Source organism: Neocloeon triangulifer, unplaced genomic scaffold (assembly GCF_031216515.1).
Source record: "Neocloeon triangulifer isolate White Clay Creek 2 clone unplaced genomic scaffold, ASM3121651v1 ptg000014l, whole genome shotgun sequence".
NCBI lineage: Eukaryota > Metazoa > Arthropoda > Insecta > Ephemeroptera > Baetidae > Neocloeon > Neocloeon triangulifer.
Window position 1 is genome coordinate 14,466,398 of NW_026775556.1, and position 25,737 is coordinate 14,492,134.

The 25,737-nt window shown below is 37.7% G+C and overlaps 6 protein-coding genes across 8 annotated transcripts; 4 read left to right on the top strand and 2 right to left on the bottom strand.

Annotated features, from left to right (window-relative positions):
- Positions 1–4: 4 nt before the first annotated feature.
- On the bottom strand, positions 5–3,192 carry LOC132200005 (1-acyl-sn-glycerol-3-phosphate acyltransferase alpha-like). Of its 2 annotated transcripts, XM_059625155.1 has the most exons (4): positions 3,176–3,192; positions 2,025–2,332; positions 545–1,029; positions 5–428 (listed from the first exon to the last, which is right to left on the bottom strand). In XM_059625155.1, exons 2-4 carry the CDS (start codon positions 2,153–2,155, stop codon positions 250–252), a joined length of 795 nt encoding a protein of 264 aa, XP_059481138.1. In that variant the 5' UTR covers positions 2,156–2,332; positions 3,176–3,192; the 3' UTR covers positions 5–249. The 2 variants fall into 2 exon arrangements, with proteins under 2 accessions (XP_059481138.1, XP_059481137.1); XM_059625154.1 differs by lacking the exon at positions 3,176–3,192 and having other exon boundaries at positions 2,025–2,574.
- Positions 3,167–6,348, top strand: LOC132200004 (beta-1,4-glucuronyltransferase 1-like). Of its 2 annotated transcripts, XM_059625153.1 has the most exons (5): positions 3,167–3,267; positions 3,391–3,518; positions 3,866–4,407; positions 4,849–5,230; positions 5,790–6,348. In XM_059625153.1, exons 1-5 carry the CDS (start codon positions 3,237–3,239, stop codon positions 5,973–5,975), a joined length of 1,269 nt encoding a protein of 422 aa, XP_059481136.1. In that variant the 5' UTR covers positions 3,167–3,236; the 3' UTR covers positions 5,976–6,348. The 2 variants fall into 2 exon arrangements, with proteins under 2 accessions (XP_059481136.1, XP_059481135.1); XM_059625152.1 differs by having other exon boundaries at positions 3,177–3,518.
- Positions 6,349–7,749: 1,401 nt separating this feature from the next.
- On the top strand, positions 7,750–9,195 carry LOC132201777 (1-acyl-sn-glycerol-3-phosphate acyltransferase alpha-like). Its single transcript, XM_059628235.1, has 3 exons — positions 7,750–7,937; positions 8,344–8,828; positions 8,956–9,195. Exons 1-3 carry the CDS (start codon positions 7,750–7,752, stop codon positions 9,141–9,143), a joined length of 861 nt encoding a protein of 286 aa, XP_059484218.1. The 3' UTR covers positions 9,144–9,195.
- Positions 9,196–9,335: 140 nt separating this feature from the next.
- LOC132200814 (uncharacterized) lies at positions 9,336–15,581 on the top strand. Its single transcript, XM_059626546.1, has 24 exons — positions 9,336–9,499; positions 9,661–9,789; positions 9,850–9,990; positions 10,049–10,230; positions 10,305–10,373; positions 10,503–10,689; positions 10,745–10,902; positions 10,966–11,104; positions 11,319–11,579; positions 11,642–11,782; positions 11,839–11,990; positions 12,098–12,287; positions 12,342–12,593; positions 12,648–12,766; positions 12,900–13,089; positions 13,142–13,322; positions 13,380–13,510; positions 13,562–13,702; positions 13,762–13,895; positions 13,951–14,100; positions 14,165–14,296; positions 14,690–14,952; positions 15,012–15,147; positions 15,204–15,581. The coding sequence occupies exons 1-24, from the start codon at positions 9,439–9,441 to the stop codon at positions 15,279–15,281; spliced, it is 3,717 nt and encodes a 1,238-aa protein (XP_059482529.1). The 5' UTR covers positions 9,336–9,438; the 3' UTR covers positions 15,282–15,581.
- LOC132200815 (m7GpppX diphosphatase) lies at positions 15,523–18,145 on the bottom strand. Its single transcript, XM_059626547.1, has 6 exons — positions 17,708–18,145; positions 17,486–17,631; positions 17,212–17,436; positions 16,834–17,155; positions 16,161–16,656; positions 15,523–15,984 (listed from the first exon to the last, which is right to left on the bottom strand). The coding sequence occupies exons 1-4, from the start codon at positions 18,009–18,011 to the stop codon at positions 16,898–16,900; spliced, it is 933 nt and encodes a 310-aa protein (XP_059482530.1). The 5' UTR covers positions 18,012–18,145; the 3' UTR covers positions 15,523–15,984; positions 16,161–16,656; positions 16,834–16,897.
- A 270-nt stretch (positions 18,146–18,415) lies between these two features.
- LOC132199917 (WD repeat-containing protein 18) lies at positions 18,416–20,597 on the top strand. Its single transcript, XM_059625019.1, has 3 exons — positions 18,416–18,746; positions 18,809–19,090; positions 19,766–20,597. Exons 1-3 carry the CDS (start codon positions 18,540–18,542, stop codon positions 20,426–20,428), a joined length of 1,152 nt encoding a protein of 383 aa, XP_059481002.1. The 5' UTR covers positions 18,416–18,539; the 3' UTR covers positions 20,429–20,597.
- Positions 20,598–25,737: the final 5,140 nt, after the last annotated feature.

A 25,737-nucleotide genomic window follows, 5' to 3' on the forward strand; every position in this document is an offset into this window, starting at 1 on the left:
AATTCATTGGTTGCTAAATATAAGCTTATCAGCAACAGAAACAGCACAATGTGTTAGCCTAGGAAAAATACAAAATGTTTATTTAAAAAACGTTTTATTGTAAAACATCTCAAGTATTTAATAATAAAATATTGATTTTAGTGAGATTTTGTGTGAGCAAAAACATTTTATGTTAGGTGTAGGCGTTTTTTTTAATATCTAAAATTAAATTAAATTTTAAAAATATCTCACTTCAGAAGTACAGAAATATCAGTCTTCAAAACCCACAAGTCCCGGATAGTTAGGTGGAAGCTCCGCTTTCAATTCTTCAGAAACTTGCTGGTAAACCTTCTCCATTTCACTCCTCACTTTTGTCATCAGGTCATCCACGTCTGCCATAGTCAAGCCCTTTGTCTCGACGTATGGAAGCGCCGTCACAATTACTTTGCCTGTTGAAATCAAATATAGTAATTCAAAAATAAAATAAAAACCTTCATTTCATAATTATGAAAAAAATGAAAAAATATTATAATTTAATATTAAAATATTTTTTATTCATTTTTACCACCAGTGTGGAAATTGTTGTGGGGGTTGATGAAGTAGTAGGGCGAGTAGACGACGGGCATGATGGGCGCCTGGCAAGCGACGGCGACGTGGAAGGCGCCCTTCTTGAAGGGCATCAGGCAGCGGCGGCGCTTGTTCCTGGTGCCCTCGGGGAAGAGCCACAGCTTGACGTCGTGCTCGGCCATGAGTTTGGCCGCGTGCGCCAGCTGGCCGCGCGCCTTGTCCGAGTTGATTCGGTCGATGAAGACGACGCCGGCCAGCCAGGCGGCCAGACCGAACGGCCACGCGTAGAAGATCTCCTTCTTGGCCACGGCGGCGATCAGGTGCGACCAGCGCCAAAACCAGAACATGCCCAGAATGTCAAAGGAGCTCTGGTGGTTCGCCACGGCCACGCACCCCCGCCGCTGCCCCAGCACCTCCAGACCCCTGACCTCCCATTCGATGCCCACCAGGTACGTAGACAAACGGAGAATTCGTGTCCAGTGCCTAGAATAATAACCAACTTTGTTCATATCTAGTTTAAAGTTTCTTTTCTTGCATTTGAATAAAAAATTAATAAATGAAATTTCATATTGGCTATGGAAAAGTTGAATAAACTTTTGTTTTAATAACAAATAAATCATAATTAATGCCAAGTAAAGAATATCAACAATTATTAATTCTATTAATTAAAACAAAAAGGCCGTTTTGCGGCCGTTGCCTCTCGAGCGTCTTCCCCCATGAATGCGAGTTATTAGTTCAATAGTTTAATAAGTGCATGATCTCGTCTCTTCCTGTTCTTCTTAGCAGAGGCTGCTCTTAATAATTTTTATTCATATAACTATTTAAGTGCGCGCTCTGATTATGTGGGGGAAATTCAAAATAAATAATGTCTATAGAGGCATTCTTAAAATTAAAAAGTTTCTTAAAGCCTAGAAAATTCAATGAATGAAAATCCTTAAAAAATTAAATAAATTTTAATATAAATTAGGTTTGCTCACTTGAGGAGACTTGAAACGATTACATCTGTTCATAAACCAATATGTATTAAATTGATTTAGTGCCTTTTTGGCCTTGTTGGACTAATAATTTTTTTAAAGGCTTTTTTAATAGAAAAAAATGGCTCTACCAATTTAAGTTGTCGGTCTGCAACTCTGTTAATAACTAGTTTTTTATCGCCTTTTATTAAAAAAAATTCCATAGCAAAAAAATAATTTTAAATTTATTTATTAATTTTAAGATTTGTTGAATAATGAATAATATTTTAAGAAGCTTATAATTAAAGTTAATTTTAAGACTTCATAAACATGTTTATATATTTTTCTCCAATTTTTTTACTATTCCTTTTGAAACAGACAATGACAGTAGTTATGCTTACAAAAACAATCAAGGATATGCCTGTTTTTACTTCATAGTAATGTTTATGTTTTAATTTATTGACTAGCATAAAAACTTTCTTAGAATTTAAAGTATCCTAATGTTTTATGTAAAAAATTACTCACGAGCAGTTGATGGGGTTGCACGGCCTGAGCAGGAAATAGGGCATGCCCAGGAGCGAGAAAAACGAGGTGAAGACATAGAAGACAATAGTTCGCCAGTTGAAGGCGAGCCATTGTATGCAGAAGGCGAGCATCGCGGCCACTCGAAGCGTCCGCGTCGTCCGCGACTAAAGTTTGATTTTTGCGTCTCGAAGGCGGTCAGGCGGCCAGCGAGTGGCGGGCGATTTTCCAGCCAGACAATCGGCCGCAGATAAGCTTCTGCGTCTCGATCGTGCTGATCGTTCAAAATTATGCACAGCAATTACGCAGCGCTGAGATGCGTGCGGCAATTCAGTTATTTTTCTTGTTTCAAGAGGCGCGACCGCCCAAGGGCATTAGAAATAGAATCGAGAGGAGTTTGGAATTTGACCGTGGGCCAGTCGTGCTAAAAAAATCTCCTAAGCCACACGATATAGTCTAAAAAATAAACTATGTAGCGTTTTTCACTGAGGCTGCGCTAATTGAGGAGATAAAAACCTGTTAATCGCGTGTTGTTGACCCAGGTCAAAATTTTTTAAACTGAACGTTGTAAGTTCTGGTACTTTCCATATTCATTGTTTCAATTTGCAAGTGCTTGCAATCTTTTGATTAAATCACAAGTCAAAAGTCTAGTTAATTATCTCTAGCATGAGTCATTTCATGTTGATTTTTAGCCTTTTGAAACAACTAATATTCTAAATCTCTTTCCTCTATTTGCAGAAAAATGAAAAGTAAACTATGTGTCAGAAAAATATCGTAGAAAACGTTTGCCCTATAAAATCAAACACATTTTTTTTATTCTTGGAAAACAAAATTATTTAAATATTCAAATTTAAATTTTAAAATTAAAATTTTAAATTAAATTTCAAATATTGAAAAAATTCAACACAAAGTATATGGTTAAATACCTTTTTATTAAATCACCTTTTATGAATGTTCTCGAAAACCAAGGCCTTTAACAAATAATTTTTTATGAGAAAACTTCTTCTTTTATTAACTTTTTTTCCGCTTCAAATCCCATTTTTATTTCAAAAGCAAGAGTAAAAACATTCCTTGTGCATAGTCAAAACGGTTTGCTTAAACTTGAGCCATTATTCATTTGACAGCGTCATCACAAAACCACGACCTTCACTTACTTTTTTAGCATTTCTGAGCAGTCGGATTGAAGCTCTTTGTGTCAAACAAAGTTTCACTGCGATGGCAGAGTTAAGAAATCCCATTTCCCATGGTGATTTTTCTCTCTCTACTTTTCCTCACTGACGCAACTCGATGGATTCGCGGCGTTTCTTGCGCTTTTTATACCTCTCGCTCACAGCCTCCATTGGCTTCGCCCTTTTTATCATATTTGCAGATCAGCGGTCATGTAATAAGGGAGATTTGCAGCGCCTGGTTCTGAGACCCAGCTTCGTAGATTCGACTGGCAAATACATAATCAGCACTCATGCAGTTGTGGCACACAAGTGGACGCTGCTCAATCAGGTTTTTAGCACTCTTTAATTGAATTTTGTGAAGCTAGATATTAAATAGTTTCATTACAAGAATTTAATTATACAAAATAATTATCAAAATCCAAAATAACGAATTTATAATTAAAGAAAATTCAATTAATATTTATTGTTTTGTTATTTTATGTTATTGTTCTCAATTTATTAATTTAAATTGGGTGATAACTACATGATAAGGTTATGATGTACTAATTGATTATATATTGTTGAAAATGAAATTCGATTTCAATTTTGTTATTGTTTTTCTATATTATATAAATCATATTAACATAATAAAACTTTCAAAGGCTGTAACTAGATTTTAATAAAGTAAATTTACAGGCTCCTCTCTGCATAGCCTTTCAAGCAAACTTCGAACAGTCCTTCCAACTCATAGATTTTCTAAACTCATGGACGGGAGCTGTTTCTTGCGCTCTTTTCACCCCCGGCCAGGATTTTCACCTGGCGACCGCTTTTCTCTCCTATTTAAATCGCTGCCACCCGGCCGTCGCTCGTCAGGTCAACTTCCATTTCATCTACCCTAAAAATAGACCTCCTCCGTCCGAGTCATTTCCGGTGCCCGACCTGTACCTGAGCTGTGGGCTGAGTCCTCAGGAGGTGGTCGAGCACCTTCTCCGCCTTAGCTCGAATAGAACTCAACGTGACCAAGATGAGGTGTTGCCAATCAGTTTGATGCGAAATGTGGCCAGGACGCATTGCAGCAGCCCGTGGGTCATGAGTTCGAGCCCCGGAATTATCCTGCCGGGGAAAACGAAGAAGAAGGAATGGCGAGGTGCGATCGAGCGGTTTTTACTGAAGGAGGAAAGCGCCGTTAATTGCTCCAAGAGGGCTTACATTTTGCCTATTTATGAAGTCAAGGATAGGTAAAAGCTATTTTAATAAAATTTCCAAAATATTTGGTATTTAAAATAATTCTATTGAAATTTTTTGTTACATTTAGTTCAGTTTGATTTTTCATTTTAAGATGTTATATTTTCTATTATATTTGTCCAAGACAAGAGATTTCTGCTGCTGGGATAGGGTGATAATTTATTTAAAGGCAATTCAACTCTAGAACAACTCAATTTGGTGCTAGAAATAGGCATGCACAAACTTTGCCTTTATTGCAAAAGTCAATAATATACCAGCAAGTGGAATTCGACAAAAATATTAATCTTTAAATCTCACCTGATACTAAAAAATTTGTATAATACAAAAGTAATATTACATCATATATAACGTTTTTAAATTCAATTTCCAGTTTGAAAATATAATGCCAAATGAAATTTATAATTTTAAAGAGTTTTTATTTAATTCGATTTCAGGAAGCGGCTGGCAAACAAGAGTGAACTTCTGTCTCAAGTCGGCGCGAATAAAGCACGGCAGTATCTCGGAGAAGTCGCAGGGTTGGACCAGAGAAGCACAGACTTGAGCCGCTGGGAGAAAGTGCCCCCGGGAGAAGGACTCGGCGTCGCGTACCCTGTTGAAAAATTCATCTTCCCCTACGTGCCGGTGTACATCGCCAAGCAGGGCACGCCGCGCTATGACGAGCGCTACCTTGACCCCGAAGACGCCGTGGCCCGAGCCATGCAGACCTACGACATGATGATGAACAACTACACCTTCCACGTCGTCGACAACCTTTTCCTCTATCGAAAGGTTCCCTGGACGGAAAAGTGGAACGTTGAAAAAGAAAACAACGAAGAGGTAAAAGAAGAAGTACCAAATAATCCCAATCGCAAATGATCTATTTACTAATTTATAATTTTTGATATTAAATTAAAATTTAATTTCAATTCTACTTCTTTGCATGTTTCTCGATTTTTCTTAAATAATTTATTTTTCTTAATTTTTTGCTTGACCTATTGCAGTCGGAAGTTAAAATAAATTTTACTTCCCCACAAATCGATAATTATACTTCTGTTATTTAACTAATTAACAATTTCCTGTACGATATTCTAATCTTGTTCTGAATTAAGTTTTGTTTCCTATAAAGTTACTCGACTTTAACTTGAAACTAATGAAAAATATTTTAATCCATTACTGTCGTTAAATGTCAGATTTTTTTATAAAAAAAAAATTCCATTGTTAGCCTCAAGACTCTAATTATATAATTCCAACTAATCTTATCAAGACCAAACCACCACAATTCAAAGAGCTGATAACCCCGCGATAGTCTTATAGCGTAAAGCCCATGAATATTCTCTTAAATAATTACAGTACGCAGCGTTTTAAAACCAAGTTTGCAAACATTAATTTTGTGCAGGTTCAGCGCAATAATCGCTCACCGCTGCTCTCAGCCCACGTGCTTGAGTTTGCTGCGAAGTACGACCGGGACCCTTTGGGCCTGTTGTGGGCCGCCGGACCCGCAGGGGCGCAGCGACAAAAAGTGCGCGTCATTCTGAAAACGCCTAAAGCCGCTCTACTGCCAGAGAAAACCAACCCAAAGTAAACGAAACCGCTGGAGAAGTGCCAGTCAGTCGGCGGAGTTGTTGTGCGCCGCCCTGTATATCTATTCATCCGAGTGAGCGCGATAAATAATAATCGGAGGATGCCAACAAAGTTTGAGATCCTCGAGAATGCAACTTTGCCTTGATGAGTTCCTTGGCAGCCGATGAGATGAAAAAGAAATAAAATGAAATATTGACGCATATAAATAGAGCTGGAGAGCGAAGTGCTACAAAAAACCACACTATATTTATTGTTGTCATTTTTTGTAAAAAAAGGCCTTCATTTTTATAAAAATTCTCTCTTTGCCATCTTATAAAATTGTTACAAAATGAGCAAGCTTCAAAATAAATCATATAATTCTTAAAAATAAAATATTTTGCATATAAAAATTCTGGCATTTTTTTTTTGCATTAACACATTCTTTTCCAAGCCTGCAAAGTTTTTATCAGATCGCAGATAATCTCGCTTCTTTCTTGCGATAATTTTAGACCCAGTCTGACGTTCTGCATTCTCTCCTCGGAGTGTGTTGTCACATTTCGCACATAGATAAGAACGTCGTCCGTCTCATGCACATAACGTGCAGGCACTTGAATCGTCCGGCAACGAGGTCGCATTTGCATAAATGCATTATCTTTTGCATGTTTTGCTCTCCGCGTTGCATTCGGCCGCCGCGCTAGCTGGGCGCCGGCGACCAGTGCGCGTGACCCACATTAATCTGCTGCAAAGCTGCAATAATTATTTTTGCCTCAAAGTAGTGAAAAGACAATTTAAAATTGAAGTTAGAAGTTAATACTATTCACCCGAGTGCTTTAAAATGCTTTGAGAAATAAAAAAATTTTAAAAATGCGTTTTTAAATATGTGGAAAAAATTAACATCTAACATTAATTAAATATTATTATGACAATCAGGGTAAAGAAAGAAATAAAATTATTAATCACATTTGTGCTAAATTCATAAATTAATGGAATTTTTTCAGATTATAAAAAATTTCTAACTTTTTTAGTACAAGCGCAAGTATCTTTTGATTCTGAATTTACGTTAGATGAGAAATTCAACTAACATTGATTTTCATCTTTATCTGTGGGAAATTGGGGACGCGCCAAAATCACTTGCAATTTGATAAGGAGTTCTGCAGATGTTTAATGTGAGAGATGGCAGAATTAGCTTATTTCTAATTAGGATCTTATCGATCACACAATGCCTTGAACTTCAGACTTGAATTTGTTTTTTCACACACAATATATAAGTCTGCTCATTGAAATAAGCCAATCATAGATATTTAAAAAGTTATACTTGCATTATGTTAGTTGTAAATAATTAATAAAAAATTTAATTAGGTGATCTCTTTACGCATTCAAAAATGAAGCGCGTGGAAAAAGTGTCGAAACCACGATTATAGAGTCTGTAAACAAAAGATAAGGAATAACAAAAATAATGAAATAGGAATCACTTCACTCAACGTCAGAAATGTCGACGAATAATCAAAGTTCAACAAACTGAACTGAATTAATTGATCGTTTAATTTTAACAACTTGCAATTAATACTTTTAATGTGTTGTTTTAATAAACAAAAACAAATATTATCCTCTTATCTTATGGTGACCGTAAGATGAATTTAATTGTAGTAGAAAAAAAAACATGCACCCTTTCGCACTACTTGTTTATCTGCTCTTGATGACCCCTAACGCGATCCACGCACTCTATCAGATAAGCGCTAATGTGTAGTGTTTTTTGTTCTATTGCTGACAGTGCACGTTTGGATCGCGCGGCGAGGATGCTCACGGGGCTGTTGTGGGCGGCGGGGGCGATCACGCTGATTGCCTTTGTCGACAGATACCTGCTCAAAGGGTGGCTTCGCTTTAACTGGCGCACCTTTGTTTTCTACGGCTACGTCTCGTTTTGCTCGACCTTTGCTATTCCTTTCTTTGCCCTCTTCAACCCTGGACACTGCATTAATTCCAAGTAGGATCATAAAACAAATGATCTTAAAATAGATTTAAAATAATTAGTGGAAGTACGACATTAAAAATCCCTAAACTAATTATTTTTCCATTTGAAAAACAGAAATTTATATATTCCTATTACAAACGGTAAATTAAAAAATTAAGTTGTTATTTCTTTATTTTGAGAATTCACGTCAATAAAGGTTTAGAAAATGATGCAAATTCAATTCACGTACTTCGTCAGCTCAAACGCATCCTATGACTCGTGCAAACTGCGTCATCAAAACAAGATTTCCGTTTACGTGCGGCTTATAAAAAATACGTGAATCATTTATATTCATTCAAAAATACAAAAAACAAAAATAATACATAACATAATAGACTTAAATTTAAATTCGAAGAAAATTAAACAAATATCTTTGCAGGCGAATATCTTATGTACTCCGTTTAGCATCGTACTTAGTGGGCATCGAATGGGAGGTCAGGGGTCTGGAGGTGCTGGGGCAGCGGCGGGGGTGCGTGGCCGTGGCGAACCACCAGAGCTCCTTTGACATTCTTGGCATGTTCTGGTTTTGGCGCTGGTCGCACCTGATCGCCGCCGTGGCCAAGAAGGAGATCTTCTACGCGTGGCCGTTCGGTCTGGCCGCCTGGCTGGCCGGCGTCGTCTTCATCGACCGAATCAACTCGGACAAGGCGCGCGGCCAGCTGGCGCACGCGGCCAAACTCATGGCCGAGCACGACGTCAAGCTGTGGCTCTTCCCGGAGGGCACCAGGAACAAGCGCCGCCGCTGCCTGATGCCCTTCAAGAAGGGCGCCTTCCACGTCGCCGTCGCTTGCCAGGCGCCCATCATGCCCGTCGTCTACTCGCCCTACTACTTCATCAACCCCCACAACAATTTCCACACTGGTGGTAAAGTTGAATAAAATATTTTTTAATTTTTGTTTTAGTTTCCTCAAATATTGAAGCTTTCTTATTTTTATTACTATATTATTATTATATTATTTTTATTTTTGCTTAATTTCTTGGAATTCAACAGGCAAGGTAATTGTGACAGTTTTGCCATATATTGAAACGGCTGGTCTGACAATGGATGATATCGACGACCTGAAAAACAAGATTTGGCAGCAGATGGCACAGACTTATGACAAAGTTGCAGCCGAGATGCGCACAAAACTGCCCGCAGACTACCCTGGCCTAGTGGGCTTTGAGGAAAAAGAGAGCTGACAAGCTGAAGACTGTGATCTAACTTTATGCTAAATGCGTTGTAATTTACAAAATAAATCATGAATTAAAAATTGAGTTTTACACCAGTTTTGGCCGCGCTGATTTTGATAAGCGCGCAACGGAAACCGCAAGAGTAATAGAGCGAGCCAGTGTCGCGATTAAAATTTTTCCTTGTGGAAATACAAGTTCCTGTGCTCGTGATCATAATTTTAAGATTGAATTAAGTCATTTTTTCTTCAAACCTTTCCTGGTTGTTCTCCAAGGCACGTCAAGGGAGTGAAATTGAAATGAACATATGATGGGTTTCATAGGGTTGCTGGTCATCACTGCCGTTTTTAGTGCAGTTTGCCTTAAAAGTGAGTTGCTTTTAAATTATTTTCTCAGTGTGCTGGATTTTTCTTTATTTTTTTATGCTTTTCAAATTGCCAGTCAATATAGGCTGATATAAAATATGGGTTGTAATTTCTACAATTTTCACTAACAATAAGTAGATGTTTCTAATCTTAGCTTTTTGTAGACGCGAAAGGTTCTTTAATTGTTACTTATAATGACGTACAAAAGAAGTGTTATAATGATGACACAAAAGGAGATGTTGCTCTTCAATGGACAATGCTTGTGGACCATCACGATAATCTAAAAAGTCTCAGTAGGAATGAAAAATTTTATCTTTTCAGCACTTAATTAACAAAATATACAATCAAATTAGGATTCTCAACACTGGAAATATTGCCAAAAAAAGACAAAATTCCCGTGGGTAGCAGTAAGCTGGAGGGGTGGAATATTATGAGTTCATCAAATTTCTCATCAACATCATTTGGCCAAATCGTCGATATCAGATGGAACAATGGTTAAAAAAGCAATTTTAGAAATTAATTTATTAATTGAAAAAGTTCACCTACGGGCAGTTCTGAAAGAGGCTGAAGTGAACCAAAACAAGAAATACGAAATTAAATTGGAGCATAATAGAGGCACAAGATTTGAGCAGCACTTTTCATTGTTGGCAAGGAATTCAATAACCATTCAATTGTCCACTAGTTTAAAAACTTACACAATAAATGTCGGACAAAAATTTGACAAAATTAACATTGTAAGTTTTATTTTGTATTTTGGAATATATGGAATAAATTAAAATTATTTGTATGCTCTACTCTGCCTTCTTAGACTAACAATGATGTCATAAAGAATGGCTACATAACCTGGGTTGACGGCATTCTTGGCAAATTCTACCATGTAAGTATCAAAATAGTATGCCTTTCCTGTAAAAGATGTCATGTTGTAAATTATTTTGCTATTTGTCCTCTCTGACAATAAATAATGCTGGCAAGTGGACTTCATTTTTTTCTATTCGCAAATTTTCAGACCAATCCTGAAATTGTAAACGGTCTGCAATGGCGTCCTATAGTGCTTCACATTGACGAGAAAAACAAATTGACATTCACCCTTGCAAAAGACTATGAAGTCGAGTTTGAAATAGAAGGAAATGCTAATAAACTCTTGTTCTTAGCAAAAGAAAGCAACTCTTTCTACTTTGTGAAGCATCACATGTGTAACCGCTGAGCTTTAATATACTGAGCAAAAATATACAGGGTAGATATTTGCAGATGATATGCGGGTGGCGCCAGCCACTCAGGAATACCTCAAAATGACCATTGACGGGAGTGGAAAGACTTGTCTGACGGTGACTTATTTTACACAAAATAGAGATATGATGCTGGAGCTGATCGGAGCAAATGAACAAAAAATGAATGTGGTGCTCAAGGTGTATTATTTAATATCCTGTCATCACTGGACCAATGTTGTTGTTAACAAATTAAAATTCCAGAAAAGAACAGGGCAGTGGCAAGTGGAGAGAATTGTTGCACAATTTGGTGCAGGGAAAGTGCAGATGAAAATTCGTGGTCAATCGATTGGCGACGACATTCAAGCGGTTGGAGCGGTCAGATTGTGTACAGCAGAAAATGGCAAGTAAAATTATTTGAATGACAAGAAAAGAAATCATGAAGAGACTTTTTAATTTCCAACATTAAATATCTGAATGTTGTCAATTGTGTTTAAAAAAATCACATCTTCAAAATTTAAATTAAATTATATGACAGAATGCGCCTAAATTTCTATAAAAATAGTTATTTAAAGCCAATGGTAATTTAATTGTTTGCATAAATATCGATTTTGCAGAATACTTTGTTCAGACCTTGGAGGATCCGGAGAAGAAGACAAGAGTAGCGTATTGCAGCGATCAGGCAAATTCACTCGGAAAGGTTGAATTAAAAACTAACAATGGCGGAAATATTTTTGGCACACCCGAACAAAAGACTTTTGAAAAATTCCTGAAAGAAATAAATATGGAACAAATTGAAGAACAACCAGGATGGAGAATTTGTGGCACAACCAAATGTTCGTGCTTGAGGGGTTTCCATGGAACCGACTGCAAAACAAGTATGATCCAACTTTGAAGTCTGGAAACTGTTTGTTTGATGGTCATATTTGCTGGATTTTAGAATGTGCGGACAAAAGTTACAGTTTTGGTTGCACACAGCCATGCGGAGAATGCATTGATAACAAATGCAGCCCCATCACTGGGATGTGCTTAAATACTTTACGCTGCAATGCCTACTATAGACCTCCGTCGTGCACTGAAAGTAAAAATTTAAATTCAAATTATAATAAAAATTACTTATTGATTTTTAAATATTAGAACTCCTTGCTTCTAATGTAGCACCAAAAATTAAGGGTATCTATGCTGCTTACGTGGAAGTAGATATTAAAGATGGGGTGACAACTTTGAAAAATTCAGAACAGCGTGACAAAATTGAGAAGCTTCAGTTACTTGCAAATTGTACAAACACGGTAAGTAAATAATTTAAAATTATAGTTTTGATTCCGTTCAATAACTATATTGGAGGTTAATTGAGTTGGGTTAATCTAATTTATTTTTATTTTTTCATTTAATATAGTGCAATGCTGGAGTAGTGAAAATGAACATTCCATGGCCCATAGAAAAGCCAGAATCGCTTCAAAAGTTGGAAGGCTTGAACTCCAACACATCGTACAGTATAAAATTATTAGTACTTGAAAGGAAAGTGCAAGACATAAATCTTAACTCCAAAGCTGCATTGTTCTCCACTAAAACATGCGAGCCTAATTGTAAATGGATATATTTTGTGTAGTAACTGCAAGAAATAATCGTTTTTTAATCAGCGGCTAGAGAAATATCAGCACTGTCGAACACATCCATTTCTATAAAATGGCAAGAAGGTTCAAAATTTTGCCCACCGCAGGACTACAGAGTGGAGTTGGAAAAAGTAGAAGAAGGAAAACAATTGGAGACAATGACGGTCGTTGGAGCAAAGGTTATAGGAAATCTAGACGCGCTCACTACATATAAAGTAAAGATAAAATTGGGAAATGCATTCATCGGGGATACGGTAACAGTTAAAACACTCGAAGGAGGTGAAATATTACTAATTAATCAAAATGATAATTTTTTAATAAGTAAATGAACAGTGCCAGAGGCGCCGGATATTGATGTGAAAAGCGATTCAGTTGAACTGGATACATTTCTTGCTTCATGGAGGAAACCAAGAATGAACGGCAATTTCAAAAACTACGTAGTGCACCTGAAGGTACTTCTAAATCTACTTTTACATCCATATGAGTTTGAAAACTCTTAAAAAGAAAAGTTCTAAAGTGGTTAACTTTGTATCAATTAAGTTTTTAAAGCATCAAATTTTTCATTTTTAAAACATTGAATCGCAGCACCATATGTACCGGGCGTGCGGCAATGCTAAGTCTGCAAACCCAAAGCTAGACCAATTCAACACAACGACGGAAACCACCGTTTCCTTTAATAATTTAGCTCCATATTCTACATATCATTTGATCGTGTACGCCAACAATGAAAAACACGAAGGGCAAAAGGCTACAAAAACAATAAATACTAGACCAGGTTAACTATAAACAGTATTCAATTTCCGATAAAATAATTGAAAAAGTTACAGAGACTGCAATCAAAGCAGCACCGCGCATTGACTCTGACGAAACTGATAGAAGCACCGAAAGCATTGATTTACATTGGCACCCCCCTGACTGCTCAAAGGCTGGATGTGAAATTGATACTAAATTTAGGGTTAAATTTTATAAGTCTCCGGAAGAGATTATCATCAAGGAAGTAATCCAGACGTAATTCATAAACTTATTTTAATTTGTATTTACAATTCCAAATATTTTTCTTTTTAGGCACAATGAATTTGTCAATCTGACGAAAGAAACGGTGTACAATGTGAGCATTGAGGCTCGGTGCACAAGCACATCAAAATGGTTAGATGACCCAGAACAGCCAAACATATTGATTACAGAAATCGGAACTGGTATTAAAAATTTAACCGTATAAGTTCGAAAATAAATTTTAATTTTAATAGCTACTTTTACTGGGTGGGAATTGACGGCAATGATATTGGGACCAATATTGTTACTGCTGTTGATCGCTGCGCTGATTGCATTTGCCTTTTGGAAGTACAGAAACCGTTTGGCAGGACAAGGCTTGTTTTCGAACAAAATGGGTAATTAATGAAAATAATTATTTAAACCAAATCAATTTTTAAATCTCGATATTTTAAAGGTACCGCAGAAGAAAATATGCATTTGCGATACCTGCCGACGCCAAAGAGAAAGGGAGAGCTGGTGGAAAAAGATCAATTCGGAATTTATATGCGCAAAGCCAAATCGAGCGGATCTTTGAAGAAAGGATTTGACGTTAGATCATGGATTATTTTTAAATTTCTTTGTTTGCAAGTGAAATATATTTTAGATGCTTCCTCGCGGTCAACTGAAGTCGTGGACGGTGGGCACAGCCGCGGCAAACATGGCCAAGAACAGGTACGCAAAGTTGGCGGCCTACGACCACAGCAGGGTGATGCTCGGAGAGCAGGCCGACTACATCAACGCCAACTACATTTCCGTAAGACACTCTGCAGCAAAACTTTTAAGAACAAATTCTTAAAATTGCAACATTTGGCTCGTAGGACCACCTGCAGCGGAGAGCATACATTGCCACGCAAGGCCCTATGGAACGCACCACACCGGACTTTTGGCACATGGTTTGGCAGGAGGAAGTTTCTTGCATAGTCATGCTCACGCAGTTGAAAGAAAAGACGGTAAAAATTTTACATTCAATTAAACGTAGGCTTGAAAAAAGTGGCTGTAAGGTCTTCTTTAGACTTAAAAAATTTCAAATTAAATTTTTATGTCTGATAAAAATCAACTTATTTTGGAAACTTTTTCTCACATTAACTTACAACTTTCTTTTGCACAATAAATTGAGAATGTATTGCAAATTTAAACGTTCGCAGAAATTCCGACTTTCAAAAATTAAATTTTGTCACGAAATTACTACAATAGGCTGCCTTATTTTTCCTTGGCATTTAGCCATTAACTGCAGTTTTTTTTTTAAATTTTAAAATAATGTTTGGCTAGACTCTTTTAATTAAAATCCTTTCAATTACTTAAAAATTTCATTCAAAACTGATCCAAAAGTTATTTATGTTTAGGAAAGATGCCACAAATATTGGCCCGATTTAAATGAAAATGCAACCTACAAAGAGTACTTGGTTCAATCAATGGAAGAAAATAAGTTTGCTGACCATACTGTGCGAAAGTTCCTCCTAACCGGTCGAATGGGAAGCCGTGAAGTGCAGCAATTGCATTACACGGCCTGGCCGCATCAGGGAGTCCCCTCGGATATACAATCATTTGCAACCTTCATGACGAAGGTCCATAACCAACCGAAAATGCCTTTGCTAGTTCACTGCAGGTAACAAACTTACACCTTAATTAATTATCAAAAGTTTGAATTGAAACTTTCATGTGAAGCGGCGGAACTGGTCGAACGGGCACTGTAATTTTGATTGATTTATGTCTGCGAAATTACATCAATGCAAATGCAGTGAATGTGTGGGCTACCTTAGAAAAAATGAGAAACGAGCGCATCAATGTCGTGGAAACAAAAGTAAACTCATGGTTCATTTAAAAAAGTTTGATTTCTCATCGAAATTAATATTCCAGGAACAATACGAGTTTGCACACAATCTGCTGGAGTATTACTTGGCACATAACGATTTATCTTGGGGGTTTCAGCAATAGCATTCATCAGCCATATAAATAGCGCTAGTGTATAAAAGCCGGGTTTGAATGAGTTTAAAATTGTAAGATATTTTTAATTAGTGACTATTATATTATGAAATATTTGTGTTGAAATCTGTATAATTTAGCCGATGACGATAATAAGCAATAATTAAAACACTATTTATTAACTACTGCAGGCTTAGCAGATTTGTTTTTGTTAAAAATTATATCTATGTAAAATGATAATATATTCAAGTAAAATTTTCATGTGATTGTGTATTGATTCCCATATTAGTATTTATTTGTAAAAATAGAACTACAAGAAAAATTAGAAGACGTTTCACTCACCGCTAACCTCAAATGTAGAGAAAACTCAGATTTTCGGTGGCGAGCAGTGCTTCATTGGCTGTGAGCTCTTCCATGCCCCTTTGCAAGACAACTCTGGGCATGGGCAAACTGACAGCCATATCGTCAAGAGGTTGTTTGGTCAATACGCTTAAGGCCTCACGGGGAGTGGGCATTGTCCCTGGGGAGGTTGTGACGGAGACAAGAAGAGGGGCCGTGAAGACTTGCAGAGGAATTACCGGGTGTGTCGGGTCGTCCACGGCCAATAGAGTTACAGAGCAAATTGGTTGACCTGAGCATTCTGAGGTCAACATGCTGATAAAATCAGTTAGCAGTGCAGAGGTGTAGTTGAGGTTGTCAGAGTGAATTCCTGAATCTGTTGGCAAGAATTGGAATTAGAATTAGAATTTTGATTTAAAACAGAAGTGTTTGGAAAATGATTTTCATTTACCATGATGGAGTTTTTAAAGGCTCAATCATTTAGAAAATTAAAAATAATAAAATAATATTTTTCCAAAATTTTTTGAAAAAAGCTTATGAAAAATTGTTTACTTTTCCATAGAATTGCAAATCGCCACAGGCTGGTTCGGCCGCCTTGAGTAAAGCCTAGGCGGTGACCACAGTGGTCACAGCTTTCGGCTGCTCTTTGAACTGACCAATGAGCAGGGCCAAAGAGTAAATCATCACTTCGGGGTTGAGCCCTAAGTCCATCATGAGCATGACAGAAAAACTCGACATTGTCGGGCGGCTGCTCCAAAACACGACTGAACTTCATGCCGGTCTGCAAGCAGTGGTCGCACAATCGGCAATGCAGGTCGTACGAACCAGCTGCAAGAGGGGGCAGCAAGTTCGAAGTCGTCCGATGATAGGAAGACAATTCTGGCTTGGTAAGACCAGAATTAGTCCTGAGTCTTACAACGGCACCATTGTGGTAGACCGAAGGCAAGACTGGAGCCAAGAGCAGTGATAGGTTGGCGCAAGGCACAAACAAATCAAATTTCATGTCTTCAGTCATGAAATTTAGCTGCTCTGGGCTAACAACCTGGACCTGTAACAAAAATTGAGAGAAAATTCATAAATGAAATGAACCATGCAGTTTATTAATACATTAATAGAACAAATTTTCATCTAAAAATAAATTTTTTGAGCTTTTGGTCTTCTTAAAAAATGAAGTTTACTTCAAAACTTCGGAAATGTAAAAATTGAAGAAATGATAAATGCTTACTTTAATTTTGTCCAGGTTGAATCCACGTAAGTGGATCTGGCAGACGGCCAGCCTGGGTCTGATTTCAATGCAGACCGAGTGCAGAGGCCAGGGAGTCGACCTCTGACAGGGTGTAGCCAAGTGTGGCTCCAGCATAGTAGTCCGAAGACGCTTTGAGGTTGGTGATGACATCCGTCAGCAAGTGGGCTCGACCAACCTGGGTGCCAGGGGCATCAAAGCCAATGGCCTTGATGTGGACGTGCAGGTGCTCGAAGGTAGGTCTGTAGTGGAAGTAAGCAATCTGGCAGTTGCGAGGCAGCCCGTACTTCTCGGAAATGGTTTCCTGAAAATGAAATGTTTTAAAAATCAAAATAATAGAATTGCAAAATATTTCCATACAGATGCCTTGCTGAGGATGTTCTCCAGCAGAGGAATGTGTTTTCCACGAAGATCCCTCAGGGACCTGATGCCAGTGTCCCTGACAATGACAAGCAGATAGAGGGTCTGCAAAGTTGTGCCATCCCACTTCAGATCAGGGAGAAGGATGAAGCCCTTCTCGGGGTCACTGTCCTCAAAGACAATCCTTTCAGCTTCAGCAGTGTGGTCTAAGATGTTAGAAACCCACTAAAATTTTAAATGGCATAAAAATATTAAAAATCATTGAATGATGAACCTGCAAGCTGAAGCCTCTCTCCTGCAGGTGAGGAAGCACAATGTCTCGGTAGATTTCCGGAGTTTCCTCAACAAAGAAGCTCTTGTGAACTTCGTACTTGGCAATGTGCTTCTCAGTGGCAGGGTGAATGATGGTAGTTTGGACTCCTGGAAATCAAAATAAAAAAAAACCAATGTTATAGCATGGTTAACACTCAAAAGTATTAAGTTTATAAGTTAGCACCTGTGAAACATATGTCATCAGGGTAGGAGACGTACTGCCCGTAAATGTCGTTTACAAATGTCTTCTCAACAAGGACGTCGGACCGGTGCCGGAAGTAACTGGCAATTTCATCCCTTGGGAAGGGCTTCTTCTGCAGAATGACCACGGCAGGTTTTTCTTGCCCTTCAAAGGTGCCCTCAAGGAAGATTGACTTGGAACGCACGTCCTCGTTTAGCACCCTTGTGACTGAAAAGCCACCAATGTGGGTAAGATCATCATGCAAGGTGCGGACCTCGGCGGATCCTTCTTGTCCTTCAGCAGCCATGGAAAATATCAGGAGGAATGGATCGGTCAATCGAAGCCTGATAAAGACAGATCAAAATTTACGGATGCAGTTGTTTATAAGCGGAAAAGTTGAGAGAGACGCACTGGCAAACCAAAAAGACCGCGAGTTATGCAACAATACAAAAACAAAAGCTGTGATTGGCTACACGATGCTGCTTGTGAAAAATTAGATTAGGGGCTGCCAACGCCAACATATTTTTGGTTTGATCATTATTATTAAACTTAATTTTTCGTTTTACTTTCATAGGAATTTTGAGCTAAAGCTAAATTTTAAATTTAATATCATCAATATTTATGGCGATTTAAATCATTAAAGTCACTGTGTCACCCATAAAATATTTGAATTGCTCATTGCGCTATGTTGGTATCAATGATGAAGTTTAATTTTATTTTATAAACATTTGGACGCACGTGTGTTTATTTCAATCCTCAATTCAGCGGTGTTTCTATAATTCTTCAGCGATTCTGACGCGCACTGCAAGAATTCGGCCTTATTGACTTTGGCAGAATGGCCGACGTGGCCGAGGTTTTGTTCTCGAGCGATGCCACCGGCGGAATCACAGCGTGGGACCCACGAGCAGGCACCGCGTTGCAGTCTTACAAAGGTGCCGTGGTCGCTGCCAGGACGTTGTGTCTGCTGGGCCAAGACTACGTGCTAGGGGCTGAGGCAGGAAAATCCCTCCTGAGGGCATGGCCTCTTAACAGAAACGATCAGGCAAAAAAAAAATTAAAATTAGATCTAAATCATTTTTACTAATTTTATATTTCCTCCAACAGGGTCAGTTAAAAATGGTAAGCCCTGGAGGACCTGTGAGTGCCCTCGCCTGCAGTCCCTGTGGCAACTTCATAGCCGGAGGAGTGCATTCTGATGTGGTCATTTGGCAAACCGGCACTGGTCTGCAAGTGGCCAGTCTGCGAGGACACTTCCAGAAAGTGTCATGCCTGGCCTTTACTGATGATTCGTCGCTTTTGGCCTCCTCGGCTGAGGATGGTCACGTCAGAGTTCATCGACTTGCTGCTGCAGTTAGCGGGAAAACGTCAGAGCTGTGGACGTTTCAGGTAATTTTTTCTGTCTTGCTTTTTATTTATTTATTTATTTTTTTTTTTTTTTGATAATTATTTATTTAAAATGAGAAACAAAAGAAATACTCCCTTTCGTGAAAAAAACTCTAGCACAAGTATTTTAAATAATTTGGCCTTTAAAAAATCATTCATTAATATGCTTACTGTCTCCTAAGCTCACAAAAAATTTAATCGTTTAATATTGATAAACTCTGGAGCTTATATTTTATCCTGTATCATAAATATGTAAGTAAAAAAGTCATCCAATATGCAATACTATTTAGGGATTGAATAAAATCTGATAAATATTTAATATAAACAATCGTAATAAAAATCAAAAATTTTCCAAAGAAAGAATATAAAATTATTTTACAATTTTAGAAGAGTTTCATGCTGAAGATTTGTTCTAGGTGAATTTAATACATAAAAGGTTGACTTTTCCTTAGTGATTTTTTGTTTAAATTTAAAGGGAAATAATCAGGATCAATCAGGAAATTCATTTTAAATTTAAATGAAATAATAAAAAGCACGATAAATTCATCCAATCTATCAAGGAAAAAGGAAAAGCTGGCTTAAATCCGATTATAATTTACTATTATTTTAAAGCATAAAATTATAACTTCACATGTCAATTGTATTAAATTGTTTAAAAAAATAATTTTAATTTAAAAGGATCACGGAGGGGCCATTCGTGACATGGTCATCGGTCGAGGTGGACTGAACAGCCTTTTGGCCTCCGTGGCCGCTGACCGCACCTGCCGCGTATACAGTTTGGCCTCTGGCCGCCTCCTATTGAGTTTAACCGCAGACTGCAGCGTCACGGCGGCCGCCATCTCCATCGACTGCATTTATCTTGGCCTCTCCTCTGGTCAAATCCGTGGCCACCGACTGGCCGCCGGCCTCTCCACACCCCGTCTAACTCTCAACGGACATGAGTCTGCTGTTATATGTTTGACCATTTCATTTGATGGCCGCTTATTGGCCTCCGGAGGCCAAGATGGCCACCTGTACATTTGGGATGCACCCAGCGGCCAAATGCTGCGAAACTTGGCCCACCGAGGTCCTGTTGTGGCCGCTGTGCTTACCCTGGCACCCAGGAACTTGTTGGCCGCTGACATGCGGCCAACAGTAGTGCTCCAGCCTTTCAGGCGGCCTCTGGCCGATGACGAAGAGGTTGTTGTAAAAGTGCTTGTGACAGAAAAAGAGGATGAGCCTGAAGTGGAGCTCGAACCACTCGAAGCTAACGGGCGAGGGGTGCCCGAGGGAAGCGCTGCCAAAATCAACAAGCAGTTGGTAGAGTTTTGCGTAAAAAACATTTTACAACCAAAAAACTAGATTTAAAAGTAAATAAAGATATAATAATAATTTTCATCGAGAAACTATAAATATTTTTGTTCATTTACCGGTCACAGAGAGGGTTATTGTAGAAAATCTAGCTTTAAATCATGTTTATTAATGTATCACCCAGCATTTTCTTTATTTATACAAATTGATAAAAAATTTCCGTCATGTTAATAATAATTAAATGAATGAGTCATGATTTATGGTACATCAAATAACCAGATTTTTTTGCTGTCAAATCAATCTTCAATTATACAAATTGTGGGAAGTCATTATTTTTTTGCTACCATTTTCTCCTTTTCTGCAAACACAATTCTTCATATTTTGATTGTGACTTTTCTTTTTTTATGCAATTAATTTTTTGCTTCCAAAGTTTTGCTCAAAGCACCGATTAGCGCCATCTTATGCTTTGGAACCACGCCTGCCCTCCGATGGCGTCACTCGCAGATAAAAGCGCTCGCAAAACCCGCAGACTATTGGGAAACCAAGAGCAAATATTGCCAATCGTTCGATGGTGCGTAGAGAAACGCAGAATAGCCGCCCACTTTCCTTTCAAAAAGGTTTTATTGCATCCAAAAATTGATCATTAGGGAGAGCAAAAACTAATTTTCTTTGCTATGTAATTTACAGTCAAAATCAATGAGCATTAATTTTCTTCAAACTTTTTTTTTATTTTATCTTTTTTTAATCAAGAAATATTATTTTTGCCGATCAACAATACTGGTAGGATCAGGATGGCTGAATAGAAAATGTTTCCCTATGTTTCCATTGATCTTTAAACCCCGCCATTAAATTTTAATGATAAAAACAAGGAAAAAATTTAGAAAATATCCATTAATTGTGAATGTTTGCAATGTTTTTTTTTCATAATCTTGTTCAGTTGCGCTGTTTTATATTATTTTCAGTTGATCAAGTTCGTTCTTTTTAAGGTGCCCTGCACATTTGATTTACATAAATAACAAGAACGCCCGTTGCATGGCGCAGCCTATGCATATATTTATGAACATTTTTATGAGAAGCGCGCGAGCGTGTGAGAGAAGAGGGCTCCGACTTTTGTCTGGGAGGGTACCGCCGATGAAAAGGAGGCTCTGTTCTTCACGCGATGCATTTTATATATTTTACATTTTATCTGGCATCGCGCAGGCATTAAAATTAAGACCTGAGACTGTGTGTTTGCTCTCGGAATCTCGGCTAATTCCCATCCAGATAAGCCTGTTTCGACGCGGCCCTCGCACAACCCACAGGACGCGTAAAGCACCGCCGTCGCAATTGCCGCTGCGACTTAGCTCAAAAAACGTAGGAACCGACCAAGTTTTCAAAACAATTAACACCAAAAAGATGATATATCCAAGCTGAAATTTGTACTTTATTGCATAGATTTATTGAAATCGGATAAAATGGTAATCGCAATAAAGGTTCTTGCAGTTTTTGTTGTGGAACCTTTTGGCACTCAAAGTGTTCATTTTTTGATGAAACAAATAAGTAAATTTCAACACGAATTAGGGTTGCAACGCGCAATAGAAGAACAGGCATACAATATACAGTTGCTCATTTTCACCGAGAAAGCCGGATTTTATTTTATCAATTTTTTATTTTATTGTAAAATGATTCAATTCTTGATATTTCAAATTCTCCAAAGATGAAAAAGTGGACTTAGAGAATGATGATTGCACCTTTCCTGAGCCTCCACGCGGAGCAATTAAAAAAATTATGCAAATTTTCTAGAGTGTGGGTTAGCAATATGTGCGAGAATGTGCAAAAAGTTTGTAATTATGCACGGTAATTATCCTTCCAAGATATATAATTGTGCTCAAAGTAAGTGCTGCAAAGATATGGAAGAAGAGACGCAGGGCGATTTTTACCGAAGCATCCGTCGACGCTGAAAACGAAAAATAGCAAAACGAGACCGAAAAATGTGTGGACGGAAATTTCAGAAGTCCCGGAGCTGCGAATGAAGATAATGGTCGGCGCAATTACCGCGCGTGTATTTACGAAAAATTAAAAGCTGTCGTCGCTATGCTGCTGAATGTATAATAATGCTAATAGCGCAGACATGGCAAACCAGGCGATGCTCGAAACGAACGTATACGAGAGGCGTAATTAAAATTTCCACACGGCCCCCGGGCCTCGAGGGGCATGAATTCGAACGCACGCAACCATTGACACGAATTCCGGACACGACTCATTCTCTTATTTCTCGCCAGCCAATCGCCTCTCCAACCGCCGCTCTCTTGGAAAAAAATAAAAAAACTTTTCGTTCAACTCAACACACGCCTTCGATGAACTGCGAGTATAGTTGTATGGCCTGCATTGAAAATGTATTAATAATGCTTGGAAAAATGTGTAAAATACGTGTGTATACTCTGGATAATTAAAAGTGTTCAAGCGAACATATTTGCGTAAAATTGCATTACTGCGTGAGTTTCCTCCTGCGGCCATGCCAGATTGAGCCGAATTTAAAAGTACTACTTATGGATAGAGTGCTGCGTAATTTGCAAATTTCGTGAAGGTGGAGTCAAACAATTATATTTATTACTGACTTTTTTTGCTTTGTTATTCTAATTGAAAAATTAGTAAAGGTTCACGTTTAGTGATGGAAATTCTAAGAATGTTTTGGAAATTCAGGGGAACCTCAAACCCCAACCAAGTTTTTTTTTTCATTTCATTTGGATCAAGCAGCAGATTTTTTTTATATTTAAATTTATTTGATATATCAAAAAATAAATAAATAACCAAATCAAATAAAAATCCAGTTTCCACCTAAAATTTAATGAAACAAATTAGTATAAAATGATGGAAAACTTAATTGAAATTTTATTGCCAAAATTTAATGAATTCACAAACATGAACATCATCTCTTTTAATTAATTTGCAATACATTCAAAATTAAATCGATGGTTTTCCTCGCAAAGGCAGGTGGGCCATCAGCGGCAATATAAATGAAAACCAGAGGAGCGAAAACGCGTGTGTTGTATAGATTAGAAACTAATAGTGTAGGGAAGTCTTCGCTCGCAGTAATTTAGCACCCATTAGTGCGCGGCTGGCAAAAATGCAGCAATAAAAAGTAAATTTTGTCAGCTCTTCTCCATGAGTACGTACTCGCGGATATAACAAAAGAATTTTTCTCCGATTTTACGAGCTGTCCGACAGGCAATTAAAATTTCGACGCCACGCTTGATTAAAAGTGAGGCGTGAATCCTCCGAGAATTTCACCTCAAATTTGCGGCGCTTCCTGGCCTCGGCCGCGCGCGAGTGGCCTCTCCGCTCCAACGGCGGCCCTCATTTCGGCCATCCGGCCGCCGCTTCTCTTGCGGTTTCGGCCAAGGAGACACACGCTCCTGAGAAATCGACATTGCGACCACACACACCGAGTTTTCTTGCAATGCAAGTCAGAACTAAATCTTAATCGACTTTTTTTCTAAATATCTTGATTTCATGCATTGATTTTACTTTTCTTTTTTAATTTTTAGGCAAAGGTCTAATTTTTTTTTTAATAGATTTTTGTTTGTTAAAGATCATTAAAAATCTTGATACTTAAATCAGTTTTTAAGTTCTTTTGCATTGCCAATTTTTTTACTGAATTTATTTATTTTAAATTAATCAAACTGATTCAAACAAAAAAAGTATACAAAATCAATAAACTAAAATGATAACAATTATAAATTTTATTAATAAAAGCTATTAAATAATAATGTTTTTATGGTTGCGTTTTTCCACTTTTCTGAATTATACACATAATGATTATTTTAATTATTATAAAAATTACAAAGAGCACTTTAATCTTGTAATCTAAAAATGTAGAGCTTTTTCTTGGAAAAGACGCTCTCTTATTTATATTTGCTGCGCTTCAGCCTGCTGTGCATATTTAACCAGTAGTTTTATAATTATTCAAATAGTGGAGACTGAACCTAAGCTTCCTTTTATCAGGAAAAACTTGGCTTAGCCTAACCTAAAAAGTCTTGAATCCATAAATTACATCACAATAAAAATATTTCCCTCCCAACTTTTATCTTTTCACAAGGCCAACGCCAGACTGCTGCTTTTTTAAATAAAAACGCAAGACCATCAAACAAAAGAGATAAACCGAGATGCCTAGAAAGGTTCGGGAATTCATTTTTATAAAACTACTTTTTTGAATAAAATTTTATAATGTTTGCAAATTGGTTTTGGGATAAAATAGGGATTTATAAAGTAAATAAGAGACGTACAGCACATCATGAATAAACGCGTAATTGGTCTGACAAATTGCATTGCCGCACAATCAAATCTGACTAGGGGCTCAAAGCTATGCAAAGAGCTGGTAGAACGTAATAGGTCTCTGGAGGGTGCGCGGTGCGCTCATAACTCACCCCTAAAAGACTGGCGCGCATGCAGTGCTTGAAAAGTTTTGCTCTCTGTTTTAGCATCTCGACGCGTCGCCCTCTCCTCTCGTCGACTCATTGTCGCGACGAATGCCTTCAGAGATTAATAAATTATTACACCCTCCACGTTATGAAAATTCATCATTTTCATGCACGCCGCGAGATTATTTTTCCCACAACTTTTCCTGTCGATTCCAACAAGGAAATGGAAAAACTGAGAGAGCGAAAAGCTTCAGCGCAGTTTTTATGATTTACGACTTTTTGAGCTGAAAGAGGAAACTTTTATTGATGCAGTTTGACGTGGATTCACGGAAATTTTAATTAAATCGAATAAAACACTGCTGCTGTCAACAAGTTTCCACGTGCCGAAATTCTAGATTTTTGAATCAGATTTTTCGTTTACCAACAAAAGTTACTGTGCCGATTAACAGCGCACAATTCAAACAGTCAAGCCATCACTTTTTGATGCACGTTTATGGCGCTATAAAATACGCATTTTAAGTGTGCGCGGATAAACTCGGCGGTATATTATAGGAACTCTTGACAACGAGCGCTTAAAAAGGTGCGAAGGAAATAAAAATATAATAAAAATTCGTCTCTTCACGACCACGTGTGCGCCGAAAAATGCAAATCGCGCGTTTATGACGTTCAATCTCGTTAGTTCAAAATATTATTAAGCTGTTTTGTCGTGATTATAAGACGGCTGCCTTTTTAATTGAGTTAGGATTTTAATTAACAAGACAGTGGGTTTTTAAATCAATATAAATTAATTTTTTTTAAAAAAAAAAGTTTCTATGATTTTTCAAGAAAAAAAAATTTAAAAAAAAATTTAAAAAACCATGAAATAGAGGCTTTGAAACTTTAACGAGAGAAATACAACTTTTTCTTTACAAGAAAACTTAATTTGGTTGTAATATTTTTTGTGGAATAATGAAATGATTG

Bases quoted from the DNA above. Each gene is read 5' to 3' on its own strand.
- LOC132199917 (XM_059625019.1), top strand. From the start codon at position 18,540: ATGGCCGACGTGGCCGAGGTTTTGTTCTCGAGCGATGCCACCGGCGGA. The intron at 18,747-18,808 runs GCAAAAAAAAAA...TTCCTCCAACAG, and splicing joins CTCTTAACAGAAACGATCAG to GGTCAGTTAAAAATGGTAAG. The intron at 19,091-19,765 runs GTAATTTTTTCT...TTAATTTAAAAG, and splicing joins CAGAGCTGTGGACGTTTCAG to GATCACGGAGGGGCCATTCG.
- LOC132201777 (XM_059628235.1), top strand. From the start codon at position 7,750: ATGCTCACGGGGCTGTTGTGGGCGGCGGGGGCGATCACGCTGATTGCC. The intron at 7,938-8,343 runs GTAGGATCATAA...ATATCTTTGCAG, and splicing joins GGACACTGCATTAATTCCAA to GCGAATATCTTATGTACTCC. The intron at 8,829-8,955 runs GTAAAGTTGAAT...GGAATTCAACAG, and splicing joins CAACAATTTCCACACTGGTG to GCAAGGTAATTGTGACAGTT.
- LOC132200814 (XM_059626546.1), top strand. From the start codon at position 9,439: ATGATGGGTTTCATAGGGTTGCTGGTCATCACTGCCGTTTTTAGTGCA. The intron at 11,580-11,641 runs GTATGATCCAAC...GCTGGATTTTAG, and splicing joins TGGAACCGACTGCAAAACAA to AATGTGCGGACAAAAGTTAC. The intron at 12,288-12,341 runs GTAAATGGATAT...TTTTTTAATCAG, and splicing joins TAAAACATGCGAGCCTAATT to CGGCTAGAGAAATATCAGCA.
- LOC132200004 (XM_059625152.1), top strand. From the start codon at position 3,309: ATGGATTCGCGGCGTTTCTTGCGCTTTTTATACCTCTCGCTCACAGCC. The intron at 3,519-3,865 runs GTTTTTAGCACT...GTAAATTTACAG, and splicing joins AGTGGACGCTGCTCAATCAG to GCTCCTCTCTGCATAGCCTT. The intron at 4,408-4,848 runs GTAAAAGCTATT...ATTCGATTTCAG, and splicing joins ATTTATGAAGTCAAGGATAG to GAAGCGGCTGGCAAACAAGA.
- LOC132200005 (XM_059625155.1), bottom strand. From the start codon at position 2,155: ATGCTCGCCTTCTGCATACAATGGCTCGCCTTCAACTGGCGAACTATT. The intron at 1,030-2,024 runs GTGAGTAATTTT...TTATTATTCTAG, and splicing joins TGCAACCCCATCAACTGCTC to GCACTGGACACGAATTCTCC. The intron at 429-544 runs GTAAAAATGAAT...TGATTTCAACAG, and splicing joins CAACAATTTCCACACTGGTG to GCAAAGTAATTGTGACGGCG.
- LOC132200815 (XM_059626547.1), bottom strand. From the start codon at position 18,011: ATGGCTGCTGAAGGACAAGAAGGATCCGCCGAGGTCCGCACCTTGCAT. The intron at 17,632-17,707 runs GTGCTAACTTAT...TTTGATTTCCAG, and splicing joins TGATGACATATGTTTCACAG to GAGTCCAAACTACCATCATT. The intron at 17,437-17,485 runs GTTCATCATTCA...TTAAAATTTTAG, and splicing joins AGAGAGGCTTCAGCTTGCAG to TGGGTTTCTAACATCTTAGA.